Raw genomic sequence first — 26,138 nt, forward strand, 5'->3', positions numbered from 1 at the left:
CGTCTTATTAGGTCTGACATCTCATGATTCAAACATTTTCATCAACATAGGGATCTATTATACCTATAAGATGAGACCATATAAAGACAATTTTTTTTAACATGGTGGCACAAAATGCAGACACCATAACGATAACAGAAAGACTCAAGTACATGCATGCTGTATTTGGGGGGTTAATGTACCATATTCGTCTAAGGACATCTCAGCCACTGTTACCTAGATGTACTAATCCCTTATGGTGTGACCACATTATGACAACTTGGCTACATATCGATCAACCATGAGTATACCATGTATGACTTAAGACATCTCAACATTTGTGCCTAGATGTACTTGACTATCACCACATGAGTATGCCCTATGGCAGCTACCAAGACCGACAAATGGAAAGCGTTGACTAGGTTCACTAACTCAAGATCGTGATTAAGTATAATTAAGCAAATTGATTAATCAAAGACTAATCAATAGCTACTTGGATCATGCCCATTAAAAAGCCTATAATCATAAGTATAAATAACATAGTACAAGCGGTACATTTATTACAATCATTAATTACTGAATTTACTGTCATTTGATGCACTGACTTGAAAATCAGAATACAGAGCACAATACCCATTTGACTTAAAGAGGACAAGTAACTTTGAAGAGAACAAATAACCTCAAATTGAAACTAAAAGTGTTTGAAATTAGATTCTTTTGCAAAATATATTCAACTATATAAAAGCAATATATTTTCAAGAGAATTAAATTAAATAAGAAAAACATCTTATCACATATCTCTTTAAATTATTTTGAGATTTATGGATATCAAGGAAGATTTAAAAAAGTTAATCAAATCCTTAATATAATTATTAGACTTATTATTGTTCATTCTAAAATATGATCATCACTAGTTTTATGTTTGCATGATTTCCGTGTGATCCGTTGCTTATATTCATTTTTTTCTTAAGATTTAGTTGAATTTATTTATACTTATTTATAAGATCAAATTCTCTTAAAAATATCATAATTAAATATTAAATACAAATGATTTTATTACAATACTTTTAATGTATTTAAAAAAAGACTCTTACTTTTTTCTTCTTATTTGAAGAGTTTTTTTTCTTTTTTAGAAATGAATTTTAAATTTAATTTAATTTTACAAAATCAGTTTATAAGATAAATTCATTTATATATTTTAAATTTAAGACTTCCATTATTTTTAAATAATAAATCTTAGTTACATTTTGAAATAACTATTTATAAAGAGTGTAATTTCTTAAACTATAGCTATTTTTTTATTATTTAATTTATATTTATTTTAAAAGATAATTATAACTGTATTAAATTTAATCGAATGTACTTTTAAAGGTATCTAAAAGTAAAATTTCTAATTATATATTTTAATGTAGTAGTTTTGAAAAACAGTTAGTTTTTGCACCAATAAAAACGTAACTTATTTTAGTTTTATAGTTCGTAACTAAACTTTCAATTATTTCGATTTCCTTTTCCTTTATTTTATTGTGTAAGTTTCATTCCTTCAACTCCAATACTAAAATTTTCGGACCAGCAATTTTTTTCTAAGCAAAAATTAGAAGATATTATTGAGAATAAAAATTGATAATATTACATTATATATATATATATGAGTGGTTGGTTAGTATAAAATGTTAGTAAGGTCGTGAGCCGATGTAATTGCCTGTAGGGTAATAGTTGCAGATGATAAACATCCAGTTATTGTCACATTTGGTTCTAGCACATCCAACACTTTCTGTCGTGTTCCAAACCACCTGAGTGTAATGCAAGCATTCATCCTTAACACACTTGTTGTTCTTCTCATCATAATTCGGCTTCTCTCCCACCCACATTTTCACCGAGTCTACGCCACTAAATTCACCATAACCCTGCGCCAAGTTCTCCCCATAAGGCCCCATAGAATGCTCAAATTCGCAGGTTTTTTTCTTCGAGTTCACGTATTTCTGTCCATAGGCCACAAGGGTTTCGTTCCATTTCAGTGGTTTAACACCAACCTCTTTACGAGCTTTGTTGTGCTCGTCAAGGTAATCTTTCGGAGAATTCTGTGCGAAGCAAATGCTGCACATTGAGATAAAGGTGAGGATGAACACAAGACTTGATGTCTTCATTGATTTTCATATTGAGACTTCGGTCGAGCACAACATATATATTATTTAAGGAAAGCAATGCATGGTGAAAAATAAACCATGACGTGTGGACGTAAACATTACAACATTTTGTGTGAATGCAGTGAGTACCTCCTCTTTCGCTCATTCTCTGTCTTTACATTTGATGTACGAAAATATAGAGAAGGTCCATCTAATTCTCTGACAGTGGAAGTCTTCGCAACTAAGAATTTTATTAATCATAGTAACATTTTTCAAATAAATCTTACTATAAATGATGTTAATAATAATATTGTAACATTTTAAATAAATGTCACTATAAATAAAAGTGTATTAGTCGTATTATGATCTGTTTATAATGATATTATTGCATTATTTATACTTCAAACTATTTGTCAGATTTGAAACAGAGAATTACACTTCTATTTTTCTTCGTTTTTAGGCTTTTCCATATCTAGTCTCCACTGGTATTTAATTCACGCATAAACCTACAGTTCAGTCCGCGGCACCTAGATCTTAATATCAAAACGCGATGAATCTTCGACGGTGCTGTACTTCGAGTTTCATAAGGCAGTGTGTTTGCCATCGTCTTGCTTTGTCTTTGCATTTTATTCAGTTCTGTTTCCATGATCATCTAGGTTAGTATGGGGTTTAAGCATTTTGATGTGATTTATGCAATTGGGATGTAATTGAATATGATATATAAAATGGACTTTTTGCTTATGCATCTTTTTTGTTTGAAACCTAATTGGTTTTCCCTGTTGCGTGTTTCGGTGGTAAGGTTGAAGGTTGGGGAGGTGGTGGGAGCGAGTTTGGTGGTGCGTTTCTGGTGTATACGTTTCCGATGTGTGCGACAGAGGAGAGGGAGCTACAAACTTCACTCTTATCCTTGGATTTGGAGATTTAAGTTTGTGGCAATGAACACTATTGAAGAAGTTGAGAATGCTATGGAGAAATTCAATAGCTATGTAAGTTCTATCGCTTATTTTTGTGTTATGACATTAATAATGAGTGCAATTGGGATTGAAATTGGGGTCGAAAAGTTTGGTTTTATTTTATATTGAGTTTTTCGTGTTCACTGGTTGTGTTTTGTGTGTATGGATGTTGACTAACCACTCAGGATAAGAGCTAACTAATTCTTGGTTTTCATATGTATGGTTGTTGACTAACTAGTGAGGATAAGAGCTAGCTACATATACATTCTAGAGAGAATAGTGTCTGACCATTGTGCATTAATAGTAAAGACAACAAATACATATTGGGGTCCGAATCCATTTAGAATACTAGATATATGGCAAGAGGCCAATGGATTCAGAAAGGTAGTGGAGGGATCTTGGAAAAACAATACAATTAATGGGCAAATAATGTGAGTCTTAAAAGAAAAACTTAAAACAAGACCTCAAAGTATGGAATAGTGAAGTGTATGGACACTTAGAAACCACAAGGCAAGACATCAGTAGGAGAACAAGTGAGTTAGATAAGATGGATGAAGAGAATATGTTGGATGGTAATAAGAAAGTGGAGAGAAAGGGAGCTATTTAGTCAACTGGAGCTGAGTAATCATAGTCATGAAGCAATGATAAAACAAAAATCAAGGACAAAATGGCTAGAAAAAGGAGACATAAATTCAAGATACTTCCATTCAATTTTGAAGTGGAAGAGGGCAAAAAATGAAATCAAAGGAGTGCAGATTTTAGGGAAGTGATGTGAGGAGCCAAATGTCGTTAGAGGGCGAATTATGGACTTTTTTGAAGAAAGATTGATAGAAAAACCAGATAATAGCATCAAGCTTGATAATATTGAATTTCCAACCAAAAATCTATGAAATCGGTTGGAAGTTATATATCAACTAGAGATAAGATCAATTTAAAATATAGATGTGGGTGAAAATCTCACCTTACAAACCACACAGATTCAGATAAGGAATCAAATGCATTAGGGAACTGCTTATGGACCTGTAGGGAGTGTAAAAGGACTTCAAAGCACACAGACAAAAACATGTCCACTTCTTTGTTTTTTCTATAAGATTTGGTGTAGGATGTTTTGACATCCATAAAAGATCATGGTGCATTGCTTTGATGGATTAAAGCAGTTGTATACTGCTGTGATGAACTTTTGTGATGTTGATTTGTCCCAGTAGTAGCCTAAAGGTTTAAAACATCCCGAAGCACTTGCAAAAGAAATAGTGGTTTGTGCAAGTGAGAATGAAGTAGTGTATGAACTATTCAAGAAGATCAGTGGTGCAGTGATTAATGAAGCAATTAGTAAGGATGAATTTCATATGGACTTGTTGAAGGCAACCAAGAAATAATGTTTATTTGTAGATATTGTGTTTGAGTTGTTTGACACAAAGCATGATAGGATACTTGATTTCAAAGAGTTTACACTTGCTCTCTCTGTCTTTCATCCCTGTGCATCAATTAATGATAAGATTGAGTTTTCATTCCAATTGTATGGTCTCAAACAATAAGGATTTATTCAGAGACAAGAGTTGAAACAAATGGTGGAATGTACTTTACTCATTTGTTCATTAGGAATGAAAGTCGAACAGGATGTATGTATATTCATGGGTAGCACTAGTAACTTTTGGATAGAAATATATTGCCATCATGGCTTGTAGATGTTTCTGGTAAGCTCGAAAGACATCACCTAGCTTAGTTACAGAGCTAAGAATATTTGCTTCAAAATATTATAGGTTTTAGCTTCTGTTGTATATGTTGAATTTATCGTTCCTCACACAATTTTCCAAGTTACAATAATAAATTAATTGAAAAATTATTCTGCAGAGACATTTACTACTAGTTAAATCTTAAAATTATTTCCATTTTTTTTCTTTGCTTAAATATAGTTGATATCCACCGATTATCTTTTAAAGATTATGCTTTAGTTAGTATTTAATTGAGAGAAATGGACAGTGTAAATTAAACTCTCAATTTAAAAGGATAGAAGAAGTGTATGTTCAAGAAAAGGAAAAGCTTCAGTCTGAGCTAGAGGCTTCTGAGAAGAAGTGCAGTGTACTGGTGTGTTTTATCTCTACGGAAATATTTTAGAATAAGTTGAGTAGATATGCTGATATACTATTGAAAATTTCTTAAAACTCTGTTTAGAAGCATGCTAGCTACTATTTGTGTTGGGCGGGAGAAGGAATTTGTATACTTGTGTTTTGTTTGCTGTGTGGCTAGAAGTAGGTAGGGATTTAGGTGAAGTAGAGTTTACACATAAATAGTGACATTCGTTCTTCAATATACAGTGAAATAGTTATCGAGTTATTGTAATTATTTGGTGATGTATTTAGCTTGTTGAGGGTTTATATATTTTGTTTTAATTTGTTCTATTTGAAAAACTTGTATTTTATTTTAAATTTTCTTTGATTGACTCTATAGTTCCTTGATGTCCAGATAGCATTTATTATCTCTGGTTGTCAGATCAGAAAATTCACATGGAAAGGAAAATTATTTTATGACCATACATTTCTGTTTTCTCAGAGACTGCGATGAAGAATAAGATCGATGAGTTGAAGGAGGCTCTATCTGATTCAAGGAAGAAAATTTCTTGTCTAGAAGAGAGAATTGTGAAGGAATAATCAGATAAATTGGTAAGGCTGCCTCCTATCTTTGTTGTGGAATATCTCAAGAAAATTATTTTATTTCCCAATGACCTCTGTTTTTGTGGCTTCAAATCTAGGAAGCGATTAATTCTTATGGTAAAGAAAAGGAAGCCAGAACTGAAGCTTAGAAAGTTCGTGATGAGAAGTCAGCTGAGCTTGAGAAATTTCGGGATGAGAAATCAGTTGCTGAGAAGATGATTTAATGCTATATTCTGTATAAGATTGTTGTAAAATATTGGACTACTGAACTTTACCCCCCAGTTATACAAAATTATTGCCCTCTTGGATAAATTCTGCACTAAAAAGATGTTCATGTTTTCTGCTATTTGAATCCTACAGACTCTCTCCCTCATTAACTGTTCTTTTTGATAGTCGTCTTCTGTTTGATCTTGAAATAGTTAATGAGGCCCTTAAACGGCTTGAAACTGAGAAAGCTGCCATTGTTAAGAGCCTTAGCAATTTAAGAGGCCACTATAAAGCATTGCAGTATCAGTTGGTATCTCTTAAGTGATTACCTAGACACTGATATCTTACCTTATGCTTCTTAAAATGTCATAAGTGAACTTGTTGTGAAGAACCTATTGCATTTTACTGGTACTGTTACCATTAGCATTACCTCCCTGTTGTCACTGGTGGTGGCATCTTGACAGCCGCTCTTCCTTTAATGTTTGTTCCCTCTGTTCTTAAATTTTTTTTAATCTGTTTTTCAGGTTTCACAGGACGAGACTATAAAGCAAAATGAACAGGGCTTGAAAATTGAATCTGAGCTTCTTGGAATCCTAGTGCACCATTTCCCCATTCGTATATTTTCTGTAAGAAATTCTTACTGCTAAGTATAAATACACTTTGATAAAAACTGCTAAGTATAAATACACATTTCCCCATTCACTCATTCTGCAGGTATAAATACACAGTTCTATGTAGGTTGATAACAGGTTTTTACAGAGTTAATATACAATTCTATTCTTTCTTTCTTACCTTTCCTTTTCTCTCTATCCCTGGGTTCTGCTATCCTTGCATAAACTTCTTTTTAATTTCTTTTCTTTTGTTTAATGATATATTTTCAACAGAATTAAATTAAATAACAAAAACATCTTATCACATGTTTGGACCAGCAATTTCTTTCTCTGCAAAGGTTAGGAGATATTATTGAGAATTAGAATTAGTTTGATCATGTTACAGGATACTCGGGTGTTCTTTCAAATGAAAACTGATACAGTGGAGTTTCTGAGCAGAAGAGAAAAACACAAGGGTTTTTATAATTAATTCATATTCACACACTTCCAAAATTCATTATCATGTGATAGAAAGATTTCAAAAATGTATCTTACTACACAATGGTAATGGTGACATTTAATGATAAGGAAAGTTAAAGCTACTTATAGAGAGTGATAGATATATATATACATGTATGTGTGTGGATGGTTACTAAAAAATGTTAGTAAGGTTGCATCTCGACGTAATTGCCTGGAGGGTAATAGTTGCAGATGACATACGTCCAGTTATTGTCACATTTGGTTCTAGCACATCCAACACTTTCTGTGGTGTTCCAAACCACCTGAGTGTAATGCAAACACTCTTCCTTAACACACTCGTTGTTCTTCTCATCATAATAGGCCTTCTCTGCCACCCACATTTTCACCGAGTCCACACCACTCAAGTCACCAGAACCCTGCGCCAAGTTCTCCCCATAAGGCCCCATAGAGTGCTCAAAGTCGCAGTTTTTTTTCTTCGAGTCCACGTACTTCTGCCCATAGGCCACGAGAGTTTCATTCCATACCAGTGGTTTAACACCAACCTCTTTACGAGCTTTGTTGTGTTCATCAAGAAAATCTTTTGGGGAGCTTTGTGCGAAGCAAATGCTGCACATTGAGATAATGGTGAGGATGAACACAATAGTTGATGTCTTCATTGTTTTTTATATTGAAACTTCGATCGACCACAACATATATATTATTGTAAGGGACGCAATTTCATGGTGCAAAATAAACCATCACGTGTGGACGTAAACATAACATTTTACGTGAATGCAGTGAGTATTTGAGAGAAATTTTTGCTTAACCCACACGTCGATCAAGCTTAGTTAATTAATGGTTTATATCAAACACAAATTTACCTCATGAACGTCGTAGTCATACACGTCATCTTTATACATGTCTTCAAATCACCAAAGTAAGATATAAATTACTTTTAGAGAATTTTAACATTTAATAAAACAACTTGAAAACTAATTAATATTATTAAGGTTTCTGTTTTTGTTAAAAAAATGTCAAATTGATCATCTAAAATTTTTAGTCTTAATTTGATATTAATTTGTGAAAATTGATGCAATTTTGTCCAAAATTTTAAAACATTGACATAATTTTTCAATTTTTTGAAACGGATCAAAAAAATTTCATCAAAATTGATATTAAAATTATATTAATTATATCAATAAAACAAATCATTTAGTTTTGAAACAGTTAACTTTTGCACCAATAAAAACGTAACTCATTTATTTTTATAGTTCGTAATTAAACTTTCATTTATTTCGAATTTATTTTCCTCTGTTTTTAATTTTTATTTTGTAAGTTTCATTTCTTCAACTACAACACTATAAATTTTGGACCAGCAATTTCTTTCTCTGCAAAAATTACGAGATATTATTGAGAATAAGAATTAGATTGATCATGTTACATGATATTTCGGTATTCTTTCTAATGAAAACTGATATAATCGAGTTTCAAAGAAGAAGAAAAAAAAAATTGTCTATTTGACCCAACAAATGCACTAGAAAATATGGTTTATATATGATCTATTTAGAATTATAAATGTCTAAATAATTTAACATAGATATTTGTTAATTGAATTAATATCAATTTTTTTTTCTATTTTCGTCAATTTTGTTTATTGTGGAATTCATCGAGTGATTACTGTACTCTTAACTTTTGTAATTAATATTAAATTTGGTTTTTTTTTCATGATATTGTCTAAATCATTAATGACAAATAAAATAGTGTGTGTCACGTGCCAATTCGTAATTTTTTTAATTTTTTATTAATTTAAAAAAAAATATTTTTCTTAGATTTTTCTTAATTTTAAAAAGTTTGTCCACGTGTTAAGTTAATAGTGTCACGTGAAAAATGTCATCTCACGTAGTGTTAATGTCACATGTCAATATCTTGTATTCAATTGAGTTCCAATTTTTGTTAATTTTGTTCAATTTAGTCTTATTTTTCCTTATTTTTGTTCACCCCAGTCTCAATTTTTATTAATTTTGTGAAATGAAGTTCCAATTTTAAATTTAGAACATTTTATTATTTTAAAATTAGATGAAAAATTATTTATTATTTTAAAATTAAAAGAATTTTTTTCATTATTTTTAAAACTAGAAGGAAAATTTTCATTCTTTTTAAAATTAGAAGGGAAATTCTTTATTATTTTTTAAAGTTAGAAAAAGAAAATCTTCATTATTTTTAAAATTAGAAGGAGAATTCTTCGTTACTTTTAAAATTATAAGGAAAATTATTTATTATTTTTAAAATTAGAAGGAAATTTTTTCATTATTTTAAGGTTAAAAGGAAATTTCCTCATCATTTTTAAAATTAGAAGGAAATTTCTTCATTATTTTTAAAATTATAAGAATTTTTTTCATTATTTTTAAAATTAGAAGGAAAAATCTAATTTGTTTTTGAAATTACAAGCAAAATTCTAATTTATTTTTAAAATTAGAATTAAAATTCTTTATCATTTTAAAAATTAGAAGAAGAATACTTCATTATTTTTAAAGCATTTCTAACCCTATTTTTACATGTAGAAAAAAAATCAAACATAAATGTAATAATTATATTCCAATAATATAGTTAGGGTTAGTTTAAAAATAATAAAAATATTTAATAAAAATGTGAATTTTACTTAAAATTAAATTTAATTTCAATTTAGAAATAACAAAAATCGGAACTAAATTGAACCAAATTAAAAAAAATTAAACAAAAATTGCGAAAATTGTGACTAAATTGAATACATGACAGTGACATAGTCACATGACACTGATACTAAGTAGACACATGACATTGACACGGTCTTGACACGTGACACTGATATTGTCACATGACACAATATTAACCTAAATTAAAAAAAACTACAAATTCATACATATAATACGTGTGTGTGTGTGCGGTTGTGTGTGTCTGTGTGTGTGTGTGTCTGTGTGTGTGTCTGTGTGTCTGTGTGTGTGTCTGTGTGNTGATTAAATTTAAAGAAACGATTATTTAAAGAGTAAACTTGATAAAGTAATTAGTTTAATTTTAAAAATTATATAAAAGATAAAATTAAAAAAACCAAAAATATAAAATCCATTGATTTATTTATATACAAGATGTTATAAATAAAGGAAATATATGTTATATAAATAAAAAAGAGTATTGTTAGATTGACTAGCCTTCTTTAATCTTTGTTATAAAGGGATATAAATTAATATTTAATTTTTAAATATAATTATATTATATCCTTATACTAAAGATCCAATCCAACAATTTAATTGATATTCGAAGTAATATCTTGATTTAATTTTCAATTCAACGAATGATAATATATGATGAAATTACAAGTTAAGATGAAAGAAAGAGGAAGAAATGATTAACAGTGAAAATGTATTTCAGTAATATGAAATGAAAAAATTTATTACTATATGAGAATTGATTATATTTTATTATTGTTGCAACCAAAGTTGTGACGGAAAACAAATAATAAAAGAATAAGTTTAAAAGAAATTTTGGAGTCGTGTTATAATAGAATAGTAAAGAAAACTAATCATAAAAGAACAACAAAAATTGACTTTAGTCCTACCTATTCTCTAAAATGAAAATTTTGATATTTTTTGACATGACTGGAAAACAATGAAAATAATAAATACTATGTCAACCCGAATGGTTACAGAGTACTCATACATTTAAAACATTATTTAATCATTTTGAAAAAAATAAGAAGGATATCACACTCGTATCTCCACCTTTTAAAATGTAAAAAGAAAACTTTCTTTTTCTTATTTTCTAAACGAATTTCTTTCAAATTTTTAATTTCTAGTAATTTTATATTTATTTTTAGTATTTATTTGAATTATTTAAAAATGAGTGTACATGACGCGAGTGGTCACCCCAATATTTTTTTTTTGAAATTGTTTATTTAATTTTTTTATATTTTTTTAAGAAAAATAAAATTAAAAATGGGTGTCATAACATATGAGAGATCAAACCAACACCAAAATAAATAAGGAAACATATTCTTTTTATAATTTTTAAAAGGTGTAATACCTATTTTAGTCCTTTGAATAGGACATTTGTTCAAAGTTGTCCTATATTTTATAAAAACTTCAAAGTTGTTCCATATTTTGTAAAAGCAGTTAGAGTTGATCTTTTCTGCTTACGGCATTAAAAAGCTAACCGCGTAATGACATGACAGCTGTGACCTGTCTAATTTTTTATTACGTGGAAATTGTGACCCAATTGATGTATAGGTGTTATTGTAAAAGGAAAGAAGGATACTCAAGAACCAAGGAGCAACGCCAACACCAACCCTGTGTCGTTGCGGTGCAATCAAAGACGTCGTCGGCGTCGTGTTTGACGTTGCTGTCAGTGACGCTCCCATCACGTTCTCCTTCTTTGTGTTGCCATTGGTGGACTTCTTTTTAACTGGGCAATGCACCAAATTACCTCACACCTGTAAACTTAGTTTTAGCTTAAGCGAAAATGTTTCAGTGCATAATGGAAGAAGGACATAAATTTCTTCAAAAAAAATGAAATGGGAGGAGAATGATTTAAGCTCTTCATCAAGTTCAAGGAATTCTAATGAGCAAGCAAACCTCTACATGATGGCCTCCAGTGAATCACCTAGAAGCCAAGTAAGTGTATTTAGCAATAATTATATTTATGATTATGATGAGCTAAATTATGCTTTTCAACATTTCATGAATAAGAAAAACTAGATATTGTTAATAAGAAATTAAAAAAAAGGATTTTAAAAGAGTTATTAAAATTTGAAAATCTCAAGAAGAAGTTTTGAAAAATATAATTTTAAATCTAGAAAAGAAAAATGTTTTAAATGATAAATGTGAGTCGTGTAAGAGTTACATGTTTGACATTGACATTCTTAAAAAATTACTCGAAGATGCAACTAAAAATAAAAATGTTGAAAAACAATTTTTAAGAAAAAGATTTTCATAAAAAATAAGCAAACTCTTAAGAATAAAAGTAAAAGATCTCCTAGGGTATGGATTGAAAAAGAAACAACTTATTATAGGAACCTAATTGTTGTCACATGCTTTTATTACATGAAAAAGGAGAACACTTATAACAAATGTAGAATCATACAGTTTTATGTTTCAAATGGAAAATATGCTCGGATTCATGTTATAAAGTAATTTGTCGGTAACCTTAAAGTATCCAAATAATATTTTATGGACCAAAATTTTTTGTTTTGGAGGTTAAAATTCAAAAATCAATAAAGACTATGATATCTTGGTAAATTTTATGAGCTTTGAAAAGTTTTAGAAACATTAGGTATGTTTTGAAGGATTAAGAATACTCAAAATTTGACATTTTCAAAAATTAACGTGTGATAATCAATTATCAAGAGTGATAATCAATTATCAAAAGTGAGAATTGATTTTGAAGGTCTTAAAATATTCATTTTGACTCTAGAATAATTGATTATCAAGAGTGATAATTGATTATCTTAAATTCTAGATCAAAAAAATGTATTTTTTTTTTAATTTTAAGAATCAATTTTAGATTTTAAGAGGAATATTACATTTAGGGAGAGTAAACTTTTAATGATGGAAGAAGAGATAAATTTAATTGAATTAATTAATTAGGAGGAGCATAAATTATATATATTTTTAGGTTTAATATCCTATTTTGTCCCTAGTTTGGCTCGAAAATGTCAAATTAGTCCATCTTTTAAAAATTGCGTCAATTACGTCCTTACTTGATAAAATTTATATCAATGAAATCCCTTCCGTTAAATCTGTACAAACGACATTAATTATTTTTTTCTCTCCTCTACTTTTTCTGCTTTTTCTGTGCACAGCAGCTTTTTTTCTCTCTTCTACTATTAAATATAAACGCGGTCCCAGTGAAACTTACCTACCTACCTTTTCTTTAAATTCCAATCCACCCTACACGAAGCCTTCCATGATGTTGTACGTGAAAAACACATTGCACCCATTCCACAATTCCCTTCTCCGTCTCCATTATATACTCGCGTAATCCACAAGGATTGAACTATCCAATCCTTCTTGAAATTTCACATACTTACCGAAAAGATAAAGTCTATTCTTCTTTCAAATAAAATGAAAACCTAATATAATATTTATATATATATATATATATATACACACACACACACACACACACACGTAACTTCTACCAAAATCACTAATATAAAACTATTCCAAGAGTTTTTTCTTTAGTTCAATCATTCTTCGTTTAACTACTAGAAGCTAAGACTCACCGCCTACTTCTCTTCCCACAAGCCCATACTCTGGGATCTGTCACACACCAACCTGTACTTCCTCCTACTTCACTACCATATCATACTTTCACTCACTTCATTCTCCACTACAAATATTAAACTTATCTATCCTTCATTCTTATTTATGTTTTGTTCCTTTTAGACACAGTGTGACCCTCACGTCCCTATCCCTCCATAAACTCCCTTTCACCTTTACCATTTACGTAAACTAAAAAAATACACTCCCTCACTCTCTCTCTTTTCTCACCCAACCGTCCTTGCACCCCAAATCTATTACAATAATCCATTCTTTCCACCCTTTATTACTCACTTCTTCTCAACGCACACCACACACCCCATGGTTAACCCTCTGAATCTCACTCCACCTACAACCCGAAAGCCAACCCCTAAAACACTCTTCCTTCTTTCTTTCCTGAAAAGAAGCTTAAGGTTGGAAGAGTCAGAGACATGTTTTTCTTCTGAAAAAGCTACAAATACCTTTGGCTGTGACAGATTTAAGAAAAGTAAGGGTTACTTTTGTCCTTTCACTCCACTCAACCTCAAGATATGCATCCATTGCTTCCAGTGAGAGAGGAACAAAGACAAAACAAGATGAAAATGAGAAGGCTCAAGAGAGAGAATATAATAGTATAGTGTGTTGGTGTGGCTACTCTAGAGACAGGAAAACCAGACCAACTTATTTGGCTTTATGTTTGTGTTCTATAAATTCCTCTTTAGTCTTATTCTCTTTCACGTAGTTTCTAGAAAGCCAAAGAAAAAAAGACAAGAAAAAGTTTGATTTTTTCTGAGATTGTGATAGAAGAAAGAAACCCTTAGGTTTAGGCTTGGCCTAATCTACGTTCCATTGTCCAGAAATCGTTCATTCCTTGTGTTCTTTTCATCTGCGTGTGGGTTTTCTTCTCCATCCATTTCTTCTATGTACAAACAGCGTCAGGGCAAGCTTCCTCTTGCCACCACCCCTCTATAATCGGCGATCTCTTTGACGTCATGGCTCTTGCAGACCCTAGCACTACCATTCAACCATCTTTCTCCCAATCAATTTCTCGTTCCCATTTTTTCTCTCTGATTTGTGTGTATTGTGTTAATTGATGGCAACGATGTTGAGAATAAAAGATATTGATGGATGAATTGATTGCTGAAAATGGAGGTGGAGAATGAGTGGGAGAGAATAGAAGAGTCTTTGGGATGGGATAATCAACAAATGGGATATAATGGAGGTGGAAAAATGGAGATTATGCATTTTGCTTTGCATTGGAATTGGAAGTATCACTGCATAAAAGGACGAAAAGATAGCACTGACAGAAAGGTCTGCTGCGTTGCAGAGAAACAGAAGAAAAAGAATAAAAAGTTAACGCCGTTGTGAGTATTTAATGGAAGGGATTGATTGAGGCAAAATTTACCAAGTGAGGATGCAATTGACACTTTTTTAAAAGGAGAGACCTAATTGACACAACTCACCAAAACTAGGGACAAAATAAGCTATTAAGCCTATTTTTTTATTATGATAGAAAAGGGGAAGAAATATTTGGGTTGACTCTTTGTGATAATTTATATCTATTTGAGGGGGAAATATATGAATATGTTGATATCTTGCCATTTATCCCTATTATTGATTAACTATTATTTTCTCTTAAGTTGTTGATTAAGAATAGAACATATCACAAGCTTTCAACAAATTTATGATCATCATAAAAATGGGTAGATTATTAGCAAAAAGAAAAAGATGGACATCTTGCTTTAATAAGGAATCTTGATGATAATGATCCATTGAGAAGTGTTGAAGATTTAAAGAATGTTTGGATTCAAGAGATATATTGAAGACTTAAGAATTTAGTTGTTAAAGTCTTTTAATTTGTGTATTTTAATTAAAATTAGTAGACTAAGGGTCAATAGGTAAAATCCAATCAACAAAGCACTCATGTATGTTTATTTTTCATAAAAATTCGTAAGATAATCGATTATCATAAGTGATAATCGATTGTCACAATTAATTTTAGATTTTCAGAAAAATCCTGAGAATAATCGATTACCACTTATGATAATCAATTATCATAGAGAGAAAATCATTCTTGAAATAGTTTCTAGAATAATCGATTATCACTTATGAGAAACGATTATCAATGACAATTACGAAAAAAACTTTTCAGTTTTCTGACCTAATTTTCAAATTAAGGATTAATGGTCTATTTATAGTTTCTTTAAACCTAATTTCAAAATAACTTTTCACTCATAGGCTTAAGAGTTGTGTGCTAGAAAAATTGTGTTTTGTGAAAAGATACTTTGAAAAACTTAGTATGGGTAGAGCAAGAACTTTTACTAAGTGTATCTTGTGATGAAGTATTGTTGTTATTGCTAGGAAAGTTGTTCATCCTTTCTGTGTCAAATGAAGTGTTGTTCATCCTTTGTGTGTCGAAGGAGATGTTTTCTATCCTTAAATATATTATTTGTGACTGTAAGTTCTTGGTTATTTTTAGTGTTTAGTTAACCCTTTTTTAGAGAGATTAACAACTGGAGGTATGATCTTTTGATCCAAACGAGTATAAAATTATTTATGCAAATTCTCTCTTTCCCTACCCTCTTTATTTTTATTGTTGTTATCGATTTAGTTGTAAAATCAATTTATAAAAAAAGGAAAAGTTTTTAAAAAGCACAGTTTTGTTAAGTAAACCAATTCACCTGTCTTTGGTTATTGTCCAAATGTAAACATTTCATTGTACTTTCAAACAACAATAAAAGTTAAAATGAGGTATCAATATTACTTTGGCCGAATATGGATATGTGGCGGGTAATTACTACCTGTGAAGAGTGATTAGTATCCGTGGATATTTATTAAAAGGATCGAGTGTATGTATTATGCTATCCGACCCGCGAGTACTCGTTACCCGCAAAAAATAATAATAATAATTTGATGTATATTTTTTAAAATTAAATTTAATTAAAAAAATTAATTTATATTTTATTAGGTTAAATTTAATTAATTTAATTTTAATTTATATTATATATATATATATATATATATATTATAATTTTATTTTAAAAATGTATAAAATATATTTTTTAATTTTTATGAATATTTACGAATTTTAAAATATTTGAGTATTTTTTAAATAGAAATAGACGGATTAATTATAGGTCAAATTTTTATTTTTTGGATCGAATTACGCGTATGTATTATACCCAACTTGTTGTGATATGTGACTCAAGTTGAGTAAATCCTCGAATGAATGTTCAATTGTCAATGTTTAGGTGGTGATCGTACATTGCTTTTAACCCAAAGGTAGAGGTGATAACATATATAATATTTTACTAATGTTAATGAGAGATTTTATAGCGCTAGATACTTATTAATTTATATCAATTAGAAAAAGGAATTAACTTTTATATGATTAAACTTTTGACGAAAATAAATTTTTTATAATTAAAATTATATGAAATTTATTTTCTACAATTAAAAACTATACGAAATTTATTTTGTGCAATTATATATTCAATATATAAAAACCACATAAATAAGTATTTTAAAAATTTATAACAGGTTTAATAAAATATCACATGAATATTTTTTATTATAAAATGACTAAACTATAAATAAAGTTTATATTATAGGTTCACCTTCAAAAAAAATTCAATTATATTATTAAAAATTGTAGTGTGAATTTACAAATAATTATTAATGATGCAAGGACCAAATGATAATTAAGAACAATTGTTTATTTCGAATTTTGGAGTTGTTACAAAAAAAATATAAATTTATGAAATAATATAAAAAATTCTTAATTTTAGAAAAATTGAAAAATTAAAATTCTAATCATGGTATAAAATCATAACATAATATAGTGGTTATATAAATATTCTTATTTTTTCGTTGTGAAGAAAAAATAAAAAATACATATTAAAAGGAAAATAGTTGTTAGGTTTAGTTTAAAATATTTAGAGTAAATATTGCATTAACCGTGTCTTACAGAAACAGAATATTTCCACTTGAATTAAGTCTTTCCTGTTAAGTTAGAAAGTTTGTTATTTCTGAATTTAGTTGAGTACAATTTTCGATATCTCATATTAACTTATAATGTAAACAAATAATTTAGTTTTGATTGAACTAAATTGAAACTGTGATATATATTTTATCTCCAACTTTACTAAAAATAAATATATTTTTTTCTTAAGATTAATATTTATATATAGGTGAAGTACAATGATTTGTTTGAATTGAGTGTGTAAAGACGGAAAGCATGAAGACAAACGGAAAGAAGGTATGTGTGATAGGGGGAAGTGGATTTATGGCCTCCCTCTTCATAAATAAAATGCTTCAAAAGGGTTACGCCGTCAATACCACAGTTAGGGATCCAGGTTCCACTCTTTTCCTATTCTTCTCCTCGTATTTATTTCAATTATTTTTAACAATTTTTTATATATTTTTTTTCAAATGTGCAATATTATTTATTTATACTTTTTGATGTTATGCATATAAAGGTCTAAGTAGACTATCAGCCACTCTGATTTCATTAATGCGTCTATTTTACTTTTTAGAACAGAAAGATTATATAAATCTCACACCATTTTTAATCAAAAGTATCTTTCTATTGGATTTATGAGTGTTTTTTATATGGTAATTAACTTCATTATTTCTATAATGATTTAGATTCACACGTATTATTCCAACAACAATTTAAGTTAAAAGTACTTTTTTTATTTATTTAACTACTTATCATCGTGATTATTTATGAAAAAAAAATTATTGAATTTGAACACAAATAACAATTGGATTCTTAAATAAATAAAAAAATATAGATTTAGGCCAACTTTTTAATAATTTATGTTTTCACGATAATGAAATTTAACGTATGGAGATTTTAATCGCCTTAAACCTAAAAAGTAATAATGGTAGCGTTTAATTACTAATTTAGGTCTATATTTATTAAATTTTTTTATAATCCAAAAGAATATTTCACATGTAACTTGTAACATAAAAATTGTAAGTTTTAATTTTGAAGTATATTTAATAATTTTGATTCCTTGAGCTAATTTTAATTTAACATAACTGAACTTTTCTTTAACAAAAAGATTATACTGGAAGAATTTTTTTGCATTTTAATAATTGTCATAATCCTTTCAATCACGTTAATTAACAACTTGGTAACATTCTTGATTTATCTACCCAGAGCCTATAATTTTTACATTGGTCAAAACAACCTGGTTGTGATTATTAGTTGAATTCACAACCAGTATTTAGCCCTAAGTAATTTGGGTTAAAGCCGTGTTTGAATCTTCTCTTCAGTTTTTTTGTTGCAATTTGTGTATAATCTAGTCACTACCAAAGTTCCCTAGGCCAATCTCTCCCTCCAGTTGCATTGAAGAGTATAGATTCGATATTTGATCACAAATTTCAAATTTCAAATTTCATGCACATGCTGCAGGTAATCCAAATAAAATATCTCACCTTTTGGAACTGCAAAGTTTGGGAAAATTGGAGATCTTTGGGGCAGATTTAAGAAATGGAGGAGATTTTGATGCTCCTATATCTGGCTGTGAACTTGTATTCCAATTTGCTACCCCTGCCAACTTTGCTTCTGAAGATCCTGAGGTAGATTCAACCCTGATCCTGCGTTATAATTTTTTTTTTCCACTAAATTGGATGCTTTTGAAACTTTACATGTCTGAGTGAATGAAAAATTTAATCCAAAAATGCTTCTTCAAACTGTTATTCAGAATGACATGATCAAACCAGCAATCTTAGGCGTATTGAATGTGTTGAAAGCATGTGCTAGAGCAAAAGAAGTCAAACGAGTCATCTTAACATCTTCAACTGCTGCAGTAACCATTAACAATGGGACAGATTTAGTCATGGATGAAAGCAATTGGACAGATGTTGAGTACTTGAGGACTGCAAAACCGCATGGTTGGGTAAATAACCGAACCTTAATCACTTAAGATGAGCTTGTGCCATTCCTCACTGAAAATGATTGATGCCTTGTTTGTTTACTATCTTTGAACACCATTTTTGTTTTGGAAAATTTGTTTGCCCCCCAAGCGCACGTTAAAATGCCTGCTTGTCTTTCTTTTTACTAGAAGTTTGTCTCTGGAGCAGATGAAGAAAACACTTTACAAGAAGATAATGCTAGAATGGCTTTCAACTGTCTGTTGTTTTTTTTGTTTTGAAAACCATTTCGAAAACTTGATAGATTTTGGATGATATAATGATTGCTGAGTAATCTGAAATTGTTTAGGAAATAGTTTATTCTAACAAATAGTTAGAAGATCTTAATATTATGAAATTAAAGTTCATGTATATATGTGTAGGGATATCCTGCCTCTAAAGCACTGGAAGAGAAAGCTGCATGGAAATTTGCTGAAGAAAATCACATTGATCTGATCACTGTGATACCTACTCTCACAACTGGTCCTTCTATCACTCAAGACATCCCCACCAGTGTTGTGTTGGCTACGTCCCTTATAACAGGTTCACAAACTACCATATCCAATAAACTTAACACCTTAACACCTGCCACATTTCTAAGCACCATACCAATTAATTCATGAATGTTTTGATGCATTTTGCTGACACCTTGCAGGGAATGATTTCTTCCTTAAGGCTTTCAAAGATATTCAATTGCTGTCAGGTTCAATATCTATCACACATGTGGAGGATATCTGCCGTGCGCATGTGTTTTTGGCAGAGAAAGAATCAGCTTCTGGCAGATACATTGTCTGTGCTCATAATACCAGCATTCCTGAACTTGCAAAGTTTCTAAGAAAAAGATACCCTCAGTGCCAAATTCCAACCGAGTAAGCTTCTAACCTTAAATTCGGTGCGAAATGTCTATAGCAGTAAATACACTAGCCTCTTGGCTCTTTCTTTGTCTAGCATTTTTTTCCAAGGAATTTCATCTTTACGATTATATTCGGAATGAAATTGACTTGAAAATTACTTCATACTGCTCTAAAATTGCAGAAACATATCTTACATTTCTATCGAAGCTAAGTATGACTCTGTAATTGCAGATTCGATGATATGCCCTCCAAGGCAAAGTTTGTCATATCTTCAGAGAAGCTTGTAAAAGAAGGGTTCAGATTCAAGCATGGAATTGAAGAAATTTTTGAACACAGTTTGGACTACTTAGGCAGTAAGGGGGCACTCAAACTAAATTTTGATCATTTTGATGTTCATTCTAGTTAAGTACGACTCAGTTATAGCATTCAGTGTGTAAATCCTATCTTTTTTATTTAAGTCATTGTCAGTACAATAGTTTTATAGCTATATAAAAAGGATAAAGTCCTATATGATTTACGTTGGTCTTAAAATCTTTATTAATATTTGAAATTAGAAACCTTATCTAAAAAACACCCCTTCCCAAGGTTCAGGATCAAAAATCTACAAGCAGGTGAGTAGATACGAAAACATAACAACTAAATTTGACAAAACAATGTCTGATATTAAGAATAAGAATTTAACTTAACTATATTAAAAAAGGAGATTAAATATATGCTACGTTATTAAAATAATGCCTCAATCAAGGGACTCTATCTGAGACTTAGACTTTTTCCTGTCATCTCCTGAATTCTGTAAGGACCTATTCACATGAACCGTAATTTTTCATCCATATATGTTTGATCATTTATTTTCCAATTGGTGTAAGATTCAATGTTAGAGATGAAAGATGAGGTGCGGGTAGGTGACCGTGTGTAATTTTTCATCCATATTCCGTAAGGACCTATTCATCTAAACATATATGAAGTATGTAAATTTTTTTAATAATCAATTACATGTTTTACAACTGAATTTCCTTAAAATTAATTATAATAAAATCTATATAATGTTTTTTGTGCTATAAATGAACAAATTCTTTAAAACTATATGTAGTTGTTTGGACGATAAAAAGAAACATTTAAGCAATAACTTACTGAAAAGAATATAAAAAATATTTAGATTAAATAATCTTAAAAATGAGGTGGGAAATTTGTTAGAACTGTCCAATATATCTCCCTATTATATTTAGAAAAAAGTTTATATATGAATTTAAAGAAAAAAAAAGGCGAGTGTTATCAATAAAATTATTATATTGTACTTGACACACAAATACTAGAAAAAAAAGTGTAAATACAGTAAAAATATTCCATGATTTTTTTTAATTTGCAATAATTTATAGTGAAATCAACAAATGCACAAACTACTCCAAATGGATTTATTATATGAAAAATGAAGAAAGTACATTTATTTGCGCATTGTCAAAATTCCTTTGAGGGAAAAATGTGAAAAGGAAATTTTGAGATATATATTAATGGAGCACGCTAATGAATGAAAAAAAGAATTAATAAATGTATATATGGAAAGTAAGTAATGGAACAAGGTTTTTGATAGTGAAATATGATAGATTTTGTAATCTATCCCCATTTATTTTGCCATTGGTGAGATTGAAAGTTAGAGATGGAAAATGAGGTGAAGATTTTTAATTCAGTTTGGCATCTTGAATAGAAGAATGAAGAGTTGACAGTAGATGAAAATGTTCTTGTCTACAAGGACTTGTCGCTGATGTAGTCGTTGGTGAGAACAAACCACCAAACATCATCACGTGCTCACCTTAAACTTACACCAGAGACATAACGGTATTTCGGGTTTAGTAGCTGAAACATTATTATTATTTAAGAACCTTCTCTCCTTATGTAACATAAAAAAAACTGTCCTGCTGTAAGTTTCATCCTTTGAGTGTGAAATCATGGCCAGTGTCAACAAAATTGGAAGGAAGGCATGTGTGATAGGTGGAAGCGGATTTATGGGCTCTTGCTTGGTAAAGCAATTGCTTCAGAAGGGTTATGCTGTCAACACCACTGTTAGAGATCCAGGTTGCTCTCTCTATCTCAAATGTCTCATTGTAAAATTGTTTATACACTAACTTTTTTTCTAAAGGATCACACCAAAATTACTGTCTATAATGTTTTGTTAGAGGAAGAAAAAGAATGATTTTAATTTATTTTTTCTGATACATTTTCTCTTTTTATATACCATGATGTCATATCATATCACGATCTTATAGATTCAACAACACTATGGTTACATGGAGTGTGATGATGATAGATAAACACTTGAGTATTTAAGTCACAAATTCATTCACAAAAACCATTTCGTTTTGCTGGTAAAGTTTTTTCTCGTATCACTTAATTATACGAAAGACAATGGTGCATAAAAGTTGAGGTACCAAGTCGTACAAGACTGATATTATTGCAATATTTTTTCTTCTGACTTACCAGGTATAGTTTTGAAAGGTGTCCATCAGTTGTAATAAATTTATCTAGAAAAATTATATTTTGACACATAAAATTTTTATATTTATTTGACATTATCTTTTCTTATTTTTGTTTTTAAAATACAAAAATTCATTTATTTGTTTATGACTATTTTACTTTTATATTATGTCAAATATAAAAATGTGTCATCTTATTATTGTTCCTCTTGTCTAAGTACAACTTTTTTTTATGAATAAAATTTCCTAACTTAGTGTTTTGGTGCAGATAATACTAAGAAAATATATCACCTTTTAGCACTGAAAAGTTTGGGCGAACTGAACATATTTGGAGCAGATTTAACAAGTGAAAAGGATTTTGATGCCCCTATAGCAGGTTGTGAACTTGTCTTTCAGCTTGCTACACCAGTGAACTTTGCTTCTGAAGATCCTGAGGTAGATTGCACACCAAACAAGAAACTGCATCATAGATTTTACAACCAAATGCTTTTACATTTACATGTGTGTGTCCAAGAAAAAGACTAATGAGAAATTCTTTTGCAATTACTATTCAGAATGACATGATCAAGCCTGCAATATCAGGAGTGTTGAATGTGTTGAAAGCATGTGCTCGAGCAAAAGGTGTCAAACGAGTCATCTTAACATCTTCAGCAGCTGCTGTAACCATAAACCCTGTCAAGGAGACAGGTCTGGTTATGGATGAAAGCAACTGGACTGATGTTGAGTTCTTGAGCACTGCAAAACCACCCACATGGGTAAAATTCAAACTTTTTTCTCCACCTATCTGGATCAGCTTTTGCCTAATTAGTTTGAAATGAAATTGATTTCCAAGTTCAGTACTTTAGTGATTTTTGTTAGATTATTTTAGTTCAAAAGCAGCTCATTAAAACTCAATATAACAGTTTCTATCCGACTAAAAAGCTATTTAAAGCTGTTTCAATTCAGACTTTAACGTGTGAATATTTACCTAGAATTATGTTAATCATCCAAACATGTAGGGTTATCCTGTCTCCAAAGCACTGGCAGAGAAAGCTGCATGGAAATTTGCTGAAGAGAATCACATGGATCTCATCACTGTAATACCAACTCTCACAACTGGTCCTTCTCTCACTCCAGACATTCCATCAAGTGTTGGCCTAGCCACATCTCTCATAACAGGTTCAAATATGCACAACCTACTGGTTTAAGGACATTCTAGAGCAGTTATAAGCTTGTACTTTTATAGGACCATAGCATATACATGTTTCAATGCCATTTTTCTTGTACCTTGCAGGCAATGATTTCCTCATAAACGCCTTGAAAGGGATGCAGTTTCTATCAGGATCAATATCAATCACTCATGTGGAGGATATTTGCCGAGCACATATATTTGTGGCTGAGAAAGAATCAGCTTCTGGTCGATACATTGTCTCTGCTCACAATACTAGTGTTCCTGAGCTTGCAAAGTTTCTTAGCAAACGTTACCCTCAGTACAAAGTTCCAACTGAGTAAGCTTATACATGCATTTTCTTTCTCATTCAAGGAAACCCTTTCCTTCATCACGGATTTTCTGTTTGCAGATTTGATGATTGTCCCTCCAAGGCAAAGCTAACAATCTCTTCTGAAAAGCTTGTGAAAGAAGGATTCAGTTTCAAGTATGGGATTGAAGAAATTTATGATCAGACTTTGGAGTACTTTAAGAGCAAAGGGGCTCTCAAGAACTGAATTCGGAAATTGTTTTGCTTTTTATGAGTAGCAGTTTGCCAATAATAATTATAATAATAACCAAACTCTACGCTACTTTACCAACTTGTTAAATTACAAGCTATGATAAGAGAGCTCATTGTGCTTGTTCAAATTTTATGTTTGTGTTATACTATGCACTGATTTTAAGTGATTTGACATTAAGTTTTTTTTAATATAAATTATCTTTATTTTTTAAAGGAATTAAATAAAAATTAAACTTAAATATATAAATTAGTTTTAGTTTAAATAAAAAACAATTTAAATTAATTTTTTACTTATTTTCAATATAAAAAGGTTTATAAGGACCTAAACAATATATTTTGAATTAAATAGTTCATCCAAATATTTCTAATACAAAAAGTAAGAATAAACCTTTCCTTGCAACAACTAACATTTGTTACAAATTATATATATATATATATATATATATATATATATATATATATAATTTATATAAAATTTAAATGTGTTTGGGTCATTATTTGAATAGTTAATATTATAAACTAAAATTAAGTTTATATCAAAAGGCATAATTGTTATGAAAGATTATTATATAGGTAGTCTAAAATAATATTTGATTTGATGATGAGCGAAATTGAAATTATAAAATATAAAATGTAACTAATTATGGTTGCATAATGGGTTATGGTCCTCATTTTTAAATATGTAACTGTTGAATATAGTGAAAAACTATATTTGGGATTAATCTCCCTTGTGTTAAATATACACATAGGGTTCTCTATTTATAATAGAAGAAATATGGGCTAAGTCCAAAATACAAATAAGAAATAATAACAAACTAATTAAAAGATAAAAGATAAAAGATAAAGATAAAAGATAATATATCTAACACTCCCCCTCAAGCTGGTGCATACAAATCGTATGTACCAAGCTTGTTACAAATATAATCAATTCTCGGTCCCCGTAAAGACTTAGTGAAAATATATGCTAATTGATCATTTGAATTGACGAATTCAGTCTTGATATCTCCATATACAATCTTCTCTCGAATGAAATGACAATCAATTTCAATGTGTTTGGTCCTCTCATGAAAAACATGATTAGAACTAATATGAAAAGAAGCATGATTGTCACATATAAGCGTCATTTGTGTGACATCTTCAAATTGTAACTCTATAAGCAATTGCTTAAGCCAAACAAGTTCAGAAGTGGCTAAAGCCATAGCTCTATATTATGCTTCTGCACTAGATCTTGCCACAACACTCTATTTCTTGCTTTTCCAAGAGATCAAGTTACCACCAATGGAGACACAATATCCGGATGTAGATCTTCTATCAAAAGGAGATCCTGCCCAATCAGCATCAGAATAACAAACCATTCTTGTATGGTTGCTAGAACCATATAACAACCCTTTTCCAGGAGATCCTTTAATGTACTTTAATATACGAATAACTGCATTCCAATGATCTTCACATGGGGAATTAAGGAATTGACTTACCACACTAACTGCAAAGGAAATATCAAGACGAGTAACTGTAAGATAATTCAATTTTCCAACTAGTCTTCTATATTTCTCGGGATCTGACATAGGCTCCCCCTGTTTTGGTAGAAGTTTAGTATTAGGATCCATGGGTGTGTCCACAGGTTTTGAATTCATCAACCCAGTTTCCTCCAAAATATCTAGTGCATATTTCCTTTGAGATATAACAATACCATCATTGGATTGTGCCACCTCAATACCCAAGAAATATCTAAGTTTGCCAAGATCTTTGGTCTGAAAATGGTTACAAAGATGTTGTTTCATCTGAGAGATGCCATGACTATCACTACCTGTAAGAACAATGTCATCAACATATACTACCAAGTAGACAGATCCAACACTTGAGTGACGGTAAAAGACTGAATGATCTGCCTCACACCGAGTCATACCAAATTGTTGAACAACATTACTAAATTTTCCAAACCATGCCCTAGGAT

General features: G+C 30.2%; 4 protein-coding genes and 1 long non-coding RNA gene across 8 annotated transcripts; 3 read left to right on the forward strand and 2 right to left on the reverse strand.

Annotated features, from left to right (window-relative positions):
• Window positions 1-1,647: 1,647 nt before the first annotated feature.
• On the reverse strand, window positions 1,648-2,442 carry LOC148205751 (basic form of pathogenesis-related protein 1-like). Its single transcript, XM_088111979.1, has one exon. It carries the CDS (start codon window positions 2,121-2,123, stop codon window positions 1,650-1,652), a length of 474 nt encoding a protein of 157 aa, XP_087968105.1. The 5' UTR covers window positions 2,124-2,442; the 3' UTR covers window positions 1,648-1,649.
• Window positions 2,443-2,510: 68 nt separating this feature from the next.
• On the forward strand, window positions 2,511-6,700 carry LOC124844854 (uncharacterized). 4 transcript variants are annotated; one of them, XR_015783345.1, is made up of 5 exons: window positions 2,511-2,758; window positions 2,902-3,088; window positions 5,606-5,715; window positions 6,438-6,539; window positions 6,628-6,700. It is a non-coding gene; the product is annotated as an uncharacterized LOC124844854 (long non-coding RNA). The 4 variants fall into 4 exon arrangements; XR_007029401.2 differs by having other exon boundaries at window positions 2,514-2,758; window positions 6,438-6,700; XR_007029402.2 differs by having other exon boundaries at window positions 2,514-2,758; window positions 2,909-3,088; window positions 6,438-6,700.
• A 401-nt stretch (window positions 6,701-7,101) lies between these two features.
• LOC148205752 (pathogenesis-related protein 1-like) lies at window positions 7,102-7,704 on the reverse strand. Its single transcript, XM_088111986.1, has one exon. It carries the CDS (start codon window positions 7,637-7,639, stop codon window positions 7,166-7,168), a length of 474 nt encoding a protein of 157 aa, XP_087968112.1. The 5' UTR covers window positions 7,640-7,704; the 3' UTR covers window positions 7,102-7,165.
• Window positions 7,705-17,459: 9,755 nt separating this feature from the next.
• LOC124830583 (anthocyanidin reductase ((2S)-flavan-3-ol-forming)-like) lies at window positions 17,460-20,518 on the forward strand. Its single transcript, XM_088111992.1, has 6 exons — window positions 17,460-17,586; window positions 18,654-18,820; window positions 18,946-19,140; window positions 19,537-19,696; window positions 19,809-20,022; window positions 20,239-20,518. Exons 1-6 carry the CDS (start codon window positions 17,469-17,471, stop codon window positions 20,411-20,413), a joined length of 1,029 nt encoding a protein of 342 aa, XP_087968118.1. The 5' UTR covers window positions 17,460-17,468; the 3' UTR covers window positions 20,414-20,518.
• A 1,376-nt stretch (window positions 20,519-21,894) lies between these two features.
• LOC124822721 (anthocyanidin reductase ((2S)-flavan-3-ol-forming)-like) lies at window positions 21,895-24,312 on the forward strand. Its single transcript, XM_088103762.1, has 6 exons — window positions 21,895-22,077; window positions 22,744-22,910; window positions 23,030-23,230; window positions 23,474-23,633; window positions 23,749-23,962; window positions 24,035-24,312. The coding sequence occupies exons 1-6, from the start codon at window positions 21,951-21,953 to the stop codon at window positions 24,177-24,179; spliced, it is 1,014 nt and encodes a 337-aa protein (XP_087959888.1). The 5' UTR covers window positions 21,895-21,950; the 3' UTR covers window positions 24,180-24,312.
• Window positions 24,313-26,138: the final 1,826 nt, after the last annotated feature.

This window comes from Vigna umbellata, chromosome 1 (assembly GCF_029865625.1).
Source record: "Vigna umbellata cultivar VRB3 chromosome 1, Vumbellata_1.0, whole genome shotgun sequence".
In the NCBI taxonomy this organism is placed as follows: Eukaryota; Viridiplantae; Streptophyta; class Magnoliopsida; order Fabales; family Fabaceae; genus Vigna; species Vigna umbellata.